Source organism: Curcuma longa, chromosome 16 (genome assembly GCF_044706935.1).
Source record: "Curcuma longa cultivar G26 ecotype Majalengka, Jawa Barat chromosome 16, ITB_CL_G26_1.1, whole genome shotgun sequence".
Taxonomy (NCBI): domain Eukaryota; kingdom Viridiplantae; phylum Streptophyta; class Magnoliopsida; order Zingiberales; family Zingiberaceae; genus Curcuma; species Curcuma longa.
In genome coordinates this window covers 1,169,269-1,180,129 of record NC_133876.1, presented here as the reverse complement: position 1 = coordinate 1,180,129, position 10,861 = coordinate 1,169,269, and the positions used below count along the sequence as shown (strand labels likewise).

Here is a 10,861-nt window from a genome sequence, read left to right as displayed (position 1 = left end):
AACACCTCTATTTGATAATAAATGAAACTGTCATTCCATAATGGAGATGAGAGTTACACCTACTCTAATAATTGTCCGTTGTGTACTCAAGTTCGAGCTCTTAAAGCTTCTGACCCTTAGGGGTATTTAAGTTTGGGCTCTCGAATCCTCAATTTCTAGGCACTCCGGAGGTCGGGCATTTGGACTTGGGTTCTTGAATGCATGGGCGCTTAGAGAGTTTGGCACTTCGGTGCTTGAGAGTTTGACACTCAAATGCTCAGATGATATGCATTAATTTGGGTGCTCGGGCGATCTACACTCGGGTGCGCATGCAACTCATTCAAGCTCGGAATTGAATCACATAGGCGCGTTATACTGACCTGAGACAAATTGAATATCTGATGGTATAAGGATATATTCTTTGTTCTACTCTTCTCTCTATTCTACTGGGAAACAAAGTAGAAACTAGTCAGTTGGATTTTTTTTTTTCCCATTCTCCTCTCCTCTCTCCTTATTTTCCTCTTCTCTTTTTCTCTCAATTTTCATTTGTCTTTCTCCCTTCTTCTCTCTTCATCCCAAAATGAGGACTCAGATGAAGCCACAACAGTGTTGTTGGGTAGATTAGCAAAACAATTTATTGCCTTTAAGAGGGTAGAACTCAGAATGAGGATACAAATAATTGGACGGAATAATCATCCAACGACGATTTGATTTGATATTGAGCCGTCACGTCAAATTTACTGTTCTTCACCTTATCCTTCACCAGCTCAATCACGTCGGCCGTCAACCATAGAGATTAATTACTTTACGAGTCTTGTCAGTCAAGGATCACGGGTTGCCACAGTCGGAGACGAAGATGACGTCGATCGTTGTCAGTGACGGCGCTGTTGTTACTCAGCGGCCGGTGTTGCTGGTCGATGGCACAATGCCAATGAGGCTTCTGTTTGATCTGACCAGGTGGCGAGTGGCTGCCAACCAGCGGCTCTGCCAATCGTCTGCTAGCTCGTCGATTGGGGCTTGGGCGCGGCTTGTAGGGCGGCGACCTAGCTCGATTGGTAGCTGGAGTGACCTCGGCGGGTGACCTACAGGTAGCTAGCTAGCTAGACTCTAATTGTCGCCTTCGTCAAGTGGGTGGCGGCGGCGCAAAGCAGAGGATCTAGTTGTCCGACAACGCGCGACTCGGGCCATGCCTGCAGTCGCTCGCGTGAAGCTGAAGGCGAGGAGATCATCCGACAGCACTACTGCGGTGAGCTCCGACGGTACGTGTCAGAGAAGCCGGTGACAAGAGGCGACAAGCGAGCACTTGGGTAACTCTCCGCCGAAGGGCACCTGCTGTCGCATAGGAGTATCGGTGCGGCCCCGGTGGTCGTCGTCGCGATAGCTTGGTCAATCCGATCGTCGCCCTTACCATGGAGCTAGCGACTCCAGTTCTTCTCTTCAGGAGCAGCAAAAACAGAAAAATAAAATAAATAAATATGTTTCGGAGTAAAATTGTCTATACAGATCATAAAATATGTCATTTCAGGAATTATAGTAATAGAATAATTATGATGATTGCAATTGTAGTATTAAGTAATAGGAATAATCCTCTTAGTAGAAAGCATGTATTAATTATTTGTACAATTAACTTCACGTGGAGCATCCAGATCATTCTTTCTTCATCAAAAAGTCAATCATCAATACAATCTCTGAGCTCTTTTGTCGTTCTCATTCTTTGTCCCTGGACAATCTCAACGACGTGAGAGCTTCGTTGTAAAGTTTCTTCTTCAGGTGCAAGTACTCAGGCCAAGTCACGCCCCGGTACACTGGGCCCTGATCGGGCCCCATCAGCTTCTCAATGGGCGAGATGTTGAACTCCGGCGGAGGACCACAAAAGTACGCCACCGAGATCCTTGCTCGAGTCCGGTCAACGACCGCCCGGTGCATCACGCTCCGGAATCGACCGTTGGACATCACCTGAAAGAGATCGCCTACGTTGACGACCAGCTCCCCCGTGACCGGCTCCACCGCCACCCATCGGGGGCCTCGGCCGTCGTCGCGCAGGAGCTGCAGCCCGGCGACGCCGCTGCTCTGGTGGAGGATGGTGATGAGGCTGGAGTCCGTGTGCTCCGCCAGCCCCATGGCTCGGTCGGGCTCCGGGCAGTGGGGGTAGTAGTTGAGCTGCAGCGCAGGCATGCCCTCGCGGTGGGCTCGTAGTGGGGCAGGCCAACCGATTTCCTCCTCGCTGAGGCCCAAAGAGAACAGCATGGAGTCCATCAATCTGCGCGCCAGGTCATTCATCAACCTGCTGTATTCCTCGATCGCGCCACTGCGTGAACGAAACGAGGCAATCGAAAGCGGATTCATCCCTCTCGAATCAATTTCACTCCAGTACTGAAAGGTACGTACCAAAAATCTTCGTGATCGTCCGGCCAGATCTTGCGGGCGTCGTCCCGAGGGGAGCCGATGACGGTGAAGCCCTCCGACCAGAACTGCTTTGAGAAGAACTTGGAGATGGCGGCGGAGCCGTAGCCGGTGGAGCCGCCGGCGCGGCGGGCTGCCCTGAGCTTGTGAGCGGCGGGGAGGGAAAAGAGGCGGCGCGCCTGCCCCTCCACGCGGAGAAGCAGCTCGACGGGGACGCCATGGCCGGTGAGCTGGAAGGCGCCCCACTCCTCGCAGGCGCGGCCGATGAGGCGGGCGGCGTCGGGGCGCGCGAGGTCGACGACGGGGACGCGGTCGTTGGCATACGGTCGGTCGTGGAGGGTGACCCACGCGTGGGTGTCGGGCACCGCGGCGAGGCCGGTGAGCTCCGGTTGTGCTTGGGTAGCGAGAGACGGCATCGCAGAGCAAACGTACTGGAGACAGATCAGGCCTCAGCTCATTCGAAATATATATATATAGCAATAAAATATATCGTCTTGAATCTCTCAGAGTTAATTATATTCGTATAATTGCACTTTTAATCTTCTCGATCGCGAAGGATTTGATTCGTTAACTGGACGTGGCAACAAAAGTAGCCAATTCAGAAAAATGAAGCTAAAAAAGGAAGTCAAGCTCTAGGGACACGGGGATAAGGAGACGGATTGTCCCGTCGGAATAGAAGACGCAGAGAGGACAAAGGAGAAGAAGGCAGAGAATTAGAAAGAAAACAAGGAGAAAATAAAAGAATATGCATATGTGTGAAACACATGAAGTTCGTCAATCGTCACTGTTTCTCCGTTGTCGTGAAGCCATTTGTAAGAGGGAGAGGGAGGCCTTAAGCAAACTTTACCATGTGGCGTGTCTTTGCGTGGGAGCAGAGCAGGGGAACATGTATATAATGAGCCATCTGGATAACCGCTTCCTTTCTCCATGTTGTTGCCTTTTCGGCAACAGTATGATTTTATGAGTGGGGACGACGACTCCTCTCTCTCTCTCTCTCTCTCTCTAACGAAGCTGAAATCCAATTTTTGATGGATGATTTTATTGACCTTGCACAAAAGAGCCTTTATTTGTTTATATATTTAAAAACTTGATAGTCGTCATTAATCATACAATTTAATGACTAGTATTTGGTTATTGAGTGCTTATGTTAGCTGGCTCGAAACGCCAACAACTGGCATTTCATTCATGGTCGGTTGTTTATGCTAGCGACCATTAATATGTAGTTACGAGTTTGAGATAGCAGGGGGAAGAAAAAAACAGAAGAGCAAAATATAAATTGGGCTATATAGATAATTTATGATAGTTAATGTGGATTTTTATATTTTTGATGTGACATATTAAGATCATAAAAAGCTCATTTAAAATGATTGAAGGTACCCACGCTTTTAGGAGGAGGTGAAGGAAGGGGAAAGAAAGGTAAATAAGGGGAAGAAAATTTTAAACTTTGTTTGGAAAGGAGTGAGGGAAGAGGAAAGAAAGGTAAGGGAGGGTAAGTTTTAACCTTCTTTGCCCATGAAAAGGAAGATTTTCTTATATTCCAATTTGGGATGTAAGAAAAGAGAAGACAATTCTAAATATTATTTGTTCCAATTTTATTCTCATTTTAAAATATTAATTTCTAAATAACTTATTTAATTTATTTTATCTATATTTTTTAAATTTCTCTTGTTGAGCACGATCTTTTCACTTCTTTCTTACATCAGTATATTTTTATAAAAATATATATAAAATACTGATTTATCTTCTGTCGTATCAAAGTGTACAGATTTTATATTTCGTATGCTTATTGTATATCTATTCATTATTTATTTAAGTCATAAATATTAATTTTAATTGATCTCACAAGGTAGTTTTGGCAAGATAAATCTTACATCCATAAGTTTAATGAGTTATACATATTTTTTCATATGTAGATTTATTTTAAGAAGTAAGGGTATTTTTATAATTTTATATATTTAATCTTCATTCTTTTTCATTTCTTCCCAAACAAATAATACATGTTATGTTAAAAACCTTCCGTTCCTCCCAAACAAAGAGAACATAAATACTTCACTTCCTTTTTCTTTTCCTCCCTTCTTCTTTCATTAATGAACCTTCCCTAGCTCACCTCATCCAAACAGAGGGTAATAGTCTACTATTCAAGATAACAACCATTAATATGCACATTACAAATTTGAGATGATAAAAAAATTTTGGCAAAACACAAGTTATGCCACGTAGGCAATTTTTACCTCGACTAGTTTAACATTTAGTACACGTAGATCACACGCTTGCATAAGTCAATTATGTCCCCTTCAGGAGCACATACAGAGAGAGTCTTTCTTCTAATCATATTTATAATACTTTTTAGTTATGACTAAATTATAAACTAGTACAACTTGACATAAGCCAGGCCTTTGTCGTCTTATGTGTTTTTCCTTTTCTCCCAACAGCTCAAACTTTCGTATCACCGTTTGGTTATTCATCAAGTTCAATTGTACGTCAAATATCATCAAGAAACTAACAAAAAAAATTAATATGAGGGAAGTCAATTGAATATCACATTTAAGCTCAAAATTAAGAATTACTTATCATAGAAGTGTAACATCTCCTATATATTAATCATTTCGTGTAGATAATTAGACAACATATATAACAGAAGTAAATATATCAAATAAAATAAAAGAATTAAAATGAGTTTATTTGATAATTTCTTTTGAAAAAAATTAAAAGGATACCCCTTTTCAAAAAGGGTCCACTTCCAACCTTATAATTCTGATCCATTAAAAAACATTCTCATGTTACTACAACACTTTAATTTCATTGACCCAACAAACACTGCTTTATCTTTCCACTTCCAACCTTATAATTAAGGTTTGTCTGATCCATTAAAAAAACATTCTCATGTTACTACAACACTTTAATTTCATTGAACCAACAAACACTGCTTTATCTTTCTGTTGTTGGCAGACTTCTTTTTATTTCTTTTCAATCAACACGCACTATAGTTCTTCTATTGTATTATTTAAATCAAGTTAAAATTAAAATAAAATATATTCATATTTACTGGATATATTTTGAATAAAGGATTGACTAAGGTTAAATCTAGATACATAATTTTAAGATTCATAGCGACTTTAGGATCAATTTAGTTTTTCATATTATTATATAACCTACGATTATAATTAAGTTTTTATTTATTAATAATAAAAAATATATTAATTTATTTTATCTCTTCTCTGTTTACACTACAAAAATTAAAGCAAATAGCGACGGACGATTTCCATCGCTATTCGGTCGCTAATCAAGCTTAGCGACCGAATAGCAATGAAAATCGTCCGTCGCGAAAAATTGCGTCGTTGATGTCACTTTAGCGACGGATTTTAAATTTCCGTCGCTAATTAAAGACGAAAATTTTTTTCCGTCGCTAAAAGTAGCGACGAACTATTATTTCCGTCTCTAAGAATTAGAGACGGAATTTATATTTCCGTCTCTAATTTTTAAAAAAAAATAAAAAAAAAACTTTTATTAGCGACGGAATTTATCATTCCGTCGCTAATAATTTATTTTTTTATATATTTTAATTTTTTTTGAATTTCCAGTTTGTATATCAATCAAACAAATATAACAGTAATACATTAATAACCCAACAATAATAAAACAAAATACTAATACAATATTTGAATACACGACATGTCAATATATCTGAATACAATATTAATACAATCTGAATACAATAATATCTGAATACAACACAAATTTTTAGATACACTGATCCTACAAAATACAATAATATATCAAAAACTTATCTAAACAAGCCCAACCAAAAGAGAAGATCCTACAAAAAGATAATAAAAATAGGTTAGTAATAATTTAATTATAACAACCTATTTGAAAAATGCGCATTTGAATACAATATCTGAATACAATATCTAAATATAAAATCTTACAAAAACGAGCCCAGCCAAAATAGAAGATCCTACAAAAAGAAAATAAGATAGGTTAGTAATAATGTAATTATAACAACCTATTTGAAAAATACTAACATACCTTGCAGACAGCTATTGATCCACATTAAACATTAAATTTATATACTGCAATGTCGACCATTAAATTTATATACAGCAGTTATATAAGTCTTTCTGAAAGATGAAATATTAATAGATGAATAAGCAATACCTGCATACAATGACAATAGATAATTCCATGTTATAAAAGCATAGATGAATAAGCAATACCTGCATAAAACATCAATAGATAATTCCATTAGTTTGAAGTGATAGATAATTCCAAAGCCTGCTGGTAATGATGACCAAAATATATAATTCTAGACTTTCTTAAAAAATGAAAAATTAATAATGCAGACAATGACAATTATAGGCTTATAAGTTCAACAGAGGTAGAACAACTTGCTCGTTGTAGTTTAAGCTACTAAATTCTACATTTTCATTTATACAGATGGACATTATTATGCAAAGCTAAATGAACAATACAATATTTACTAACAAACTAATCCTATTACAAATAAATAGGACAATAATAATCAAACTCAATCGTATGCTACTAATCCACAAGGTTTGGTTAAACCACATCTAAGATAGGAAATCTATATTAAATCCCAATAACACCCTACTCATTCTAACTTAATCATTACTGATCAAATCAAACTCATCTACAATCGATTACTGCCACACCCAAAGCTAAATTAAGATCAAGATTTTTACCTCAGATGGAACCTCTTCCTTGCTGCCTCAACATAATTAAGGCAATCAATAGTAATCTACAACACCCAATTTCCAAGATCAACCTACCATCTATTGTTGAGCATAAATTAAACATAATCAAGGAAAAATCCTAAAACCCTAATCTAGGGCTCTCAATCAAGAACCTAGATTAGGGAAAACCCCAACCCAAACTTACCTCTCGGCTTCCTCTCCTCCGATGATTCTTTTTCCTCTTTGCGGCAGAAATCAACAAGAAGGCTGCCGATGCAAGATCCGCACTCTGAAATCCAAGAAGAATGCAGATCTAAGCTCAAAAATCGATCACAATCCAAGATCTAAACCAAAACTCTTACCCTCTCCTTCCTCTTCCTCGGTTCGCCGCCGCCGCAAACCGCCCACGCCTCCTCCGGTGCCAAGTCAAGCCTCCAACCGCCTCCACTTCAAGTCGCCGGCGTCCTTCCTTGATTCTTCAGCTCCGGCGGAAGCTTTCACGCGTCGACGCAGAAGAGACCAGCAGCGACGCGCGATGGAGAAGAGCAGCAAAGGATCGTGATTTGGGAGAGGCTTCGGTCCTCTCGGCTTTCTTATTGGCCGGTTTAGCTTAACGGGTAGTGGATGAATCCAAGATCCATTAAGCCAATAACCTATTAAGCTTATTTACAAAGAAGCCCAAAAACTTTGGTATTTTACATCAGGAACCCTAAATTGCACGATAATAGCGACGGAATTTAAATTCCGTTGCTATATTAGCGACGGATGTTTCTATTCCGTCTCTAATTTAACGACGGAATACAATATTCCGTCGCTAAAGTATTTTTTTAATGCAGAAATTAATATTTTCATTTCTATCTAGAGACGGAATATTTAAATCCGTCGCTATAATTAGCGACGGAATATTAATTTCCGTCTCTAATTAGAAACGGAAATTAATTTTCGTCTCTAATTAGAGACAGAAATATAAATCCGTCGCTAATTAGCAACGGAAATGAATATTCCGTCTCTAATTATAGCGACGGAAATTAATTCCGTCGCTAATTCCGTCGTTATTTCATGAATTTCTTGTAGTGTTAAATTGTTGATATCGAGTGTTTTCTGACTCTTCTTCATCTCATAAGATCTTCTTTAAATGTTTCTCTCTTTTTTTTTATTTCCCCCCTCATTTTCATATCTATATTTTGAACTCTTTGTTCATCAAAAATATAAACCTTGAAAAACAAACTAAGTAGATCTCTACTTAGGATTGACTATGTTTGTTTTTTAATTTAGAACATTTCAGATCTATATAACAATTTTGATTAAAACTATCAAAAGTTATCTGATGACCCTAAATTGGTCTTGAAAGATTAAGTCCACATTGGTAGGTTTAAATTTCTATAAGATGAACTTGCAATTGATTAACACATGCGTGATCAATTATCATTAAGGAATTAAATCTCAATTAAGTGATCTAATATTTATAGCATGAAGGGAGTTTATACAAATGAATGTGGATTCAATGTGTAGATCCAATAATTTGATTCATTAACATTGATGGATTGTTAACGAGTATGAGCTTTATGGTGAATAGTTCCCACAGGTTGGCTGGATATATAAAGGAAGAGCATTGATTCAATTGGACATCTTGAATTGAGTTCTCTTCTCTCATTGATTCTTCTCCCCCATTGAGAGGAAGGACCTTGGGTTGCTGGCTCAATCTTGTGGAAGATTTTCGTTATGCTTGTAGGAACTTCTCCGGCGATAAGTAAGGATTCAATGACTTTTGCATTGGATTCAGGTCAGCCCCTCGCGTTCCATTGCATTCAATTTCGATCCAATTTAGGTTCATAGACAATGATAACTAGATCTTGGATACATCCTTTAGTTTATTTTGATGTATCATTATTGATTTCCAATGGTATCAGAGCTTAGGATTAACTTATGTCATCTTTTAAGGCAAAAGGATTATTTTTGATAATTTAGAAAATATACATTGATTTTATATTTAATTACATTGGGATGAGCGAATTGATGTATATTCATTGATTATAACTGTTGGTGCAAGAAACACTAGATCTTGCCTGGAGTTTTGATATTTGACAATACACCTAAGTCTGGTCAGTTTGACCAAGAGTTGATCCAAATAGGACCTGATGTTTGGATGTGTGGATATGAGTGAAGTCTAGTCAGATGACTAGTGAGAAGTCCTAGTCGGTTAGACTACGCAGTGGAAGTTCTAATCTGGACGATTGGGCAAGGAAAGTCCTAGTGAGTGAGGCTAGGCAAGGAAAAATCCTAGTTGTAGGCTAGGCAAAGGGAAGTCCTAGTTTGGAGGATCAGGCGGAAGTCTTGGCAGAGTTAAAGCACCAGGTGAAGTCTGGGTTGGTTTGGAGGATCAGGCGGAAGTCTTGACAGAGTTAAAGCACCAGGTGAAGTCTGGGTTGGTTTGGAGGACCGAATCGCAACAGAAGTCTGGGCTGGTCTGGAGGATCGAGTCACAGCAGAAGTCTGGGTTAATCTGGAGGATCGAGTCGCAGTAGAAGTCTGGGCTGGTCAGAGAGGACTCAGCCGCAACACAAATCTTGGGGGCTGAGGACAGAGCCGAGCAAAAGTCTAACAAATCAGGATGACTTGGTTGACATAAATTCTCTCGAGTGGAGTGGATAAGGGCGCGTTTTCGAAGTGGAACAGTAGGCGTCATACTAATCCAGGATTTCGATAGAAATCTGAAGTTAGACCCACAAGGCGAAGTTAGACCCGCAAGGTAATGTTTAGGTTCTTTGTTTGTTTGTATGTTTGTCTTGCAAGAACCATGAACTAGAAGCAAGATAGAAGAAACAAAGGTAAAGCAAATAAAGACAGTTGAATCAAGCCCAGGGTCAACTCAGGTCAAACCTGAGTCAAAGTGACTCAAGTCGACTTGAGGGAGTTGAGTCGACTGGAGGGAGTTGAGTCGACTTGAGTGGATGGAGTCGACTTGAGCACTAGATGAGAGCCGCGGAAGCCAAGTCTATCAAGAGATGCCACGTCAGCTTCGAGTCGACTTGAATAGGGACTCGAATCAACTTGAAGGTCAAGTCAGCCGCGGAGAAAGTGGATCGGGCTTATGTGGAGTCGACTCGAGATTGGCCCGAATCGACTCGAGCAGGCTATAAAAGAAGGTGAACGTGCATGAACCAGATATCAATTGACAAGCCGTCTCCTTCATCTAGTGGTGGTTCTGAACGTGAACGAGGCCAAGTTCTTACAACCGGGGAAGATCCAGGAGGAGTGCGCGGCGTTCAGGACTTCCAGATCGACGATCAAGAGTTTGATTTTATTTTTACTGTCTTACTTTCTTGTTATCTTTATTTGTTGTTTATTTTGTACTGTAAGACAGATTTCTCCGCCTCCGAACAAGGTTCAGAAAGGAGACCACTAGTGGACGGTATTAACTGACTTACTAGAGTTGACATTGGTCAACTATACTCATAATTGTGAGAAGTTGTTTGAATAACTTGTACTCGAGAAACAACTGTTGGGTCCAAAAGGATGTCTGTATCTCCACAATGGCATGATATTGTCCACTTTGGGCCTAAGCCCTCATGGCTTTGCTCTTGGGCTCTTCCCAAAATGCCTCATACCAATGAAGATACTTTCCATCCTTTTAACCCCATGATCTTTTCCATGTGCTTTAGATGTGGGACTATATTTGCACCCTTGCAACCCAACAATCCCCCCCTCAAACAAAGGACCACTGGAAGCTCCCCTACCATTTCTCATGGTCCGGCTGCCATTTCTCATGGTCCGGCTGCCATGTC

The 10,861-nt window shown here is 39.8% G+C and overlaps 1 protein-coding gene and 1 long non-coding RNA gene across 3 annotated transcripts; both read right to left on the bottom strand.

Moving 5' to 3' along the window:
• Positions 1-1,686: 1,686 nt before the first annotated feature.
• LOC141846930 (gibberellin 3-beta-dioxygenase 1-like) lies at positions 1,687-2,798 on the bottom strand. Its single transcript, XM_074734954.1, has 2 exons — positions 2,368-2,798; positions 1,687-2,287 (listed from the first exon to the last, which is right to left on the bottom strand). Exons 1-2 carry the CDS (start codon positions 2,796-2,798, stop codon positions 1,687-1,689), a joined length of 1,032 nt encoding a protein of 343 aa, XP_074591055.1.
• A 3,201-nt stretch (positions 2,799-5,999) lies between these two features.
• LOC141846929 (uncharacterized) lies at positions 6,000-7,615 on the bottom strand. 2 transcript variants are annotated; one of them, XR_012603391.1, is made up of 7 exons: positions 7,439-7,615; positions 7,282-7,365; positions 7,086-7,141; positions 6,541-6,599; positions 6,412-6,455; positions 6,312-6,340; positions 6,000-6,199 (listed from the first exon to the last, which is right to left on the bottom strand). It is a non-coding gene; the product is annotated as an uncharacterized LOC141846929 (long non-coding RNA). The 2 variants fall into 2 exon arrangements; XR_012603392.1 differs by lacking the exons at positions 7,086-7,141; positions 7,439-7,615 and having other exon boundaries at positions 7,282-7,296.
• Between the last annotated feature and the right edge of the window lie 3,246 nt (positions 7,616-10,861).

Bases quoted from the DNA above. Each gene is read 5' to 3' on its own strand.
- LOC141846930 (XM_074734954.1), bottom strand. From the start codon at position 2,798: ATGCCGTCTCTCGCTACCCAAGCACAACCGGAGCTCACCGGCCTCGCC. The intron at 2,288-2,367 runs GTACGTACCTTT...TCGTTCACGCAG, and splicing joins GACGATCACGAAGATTTTTG to TGGCGCGATCGAGGAATACA.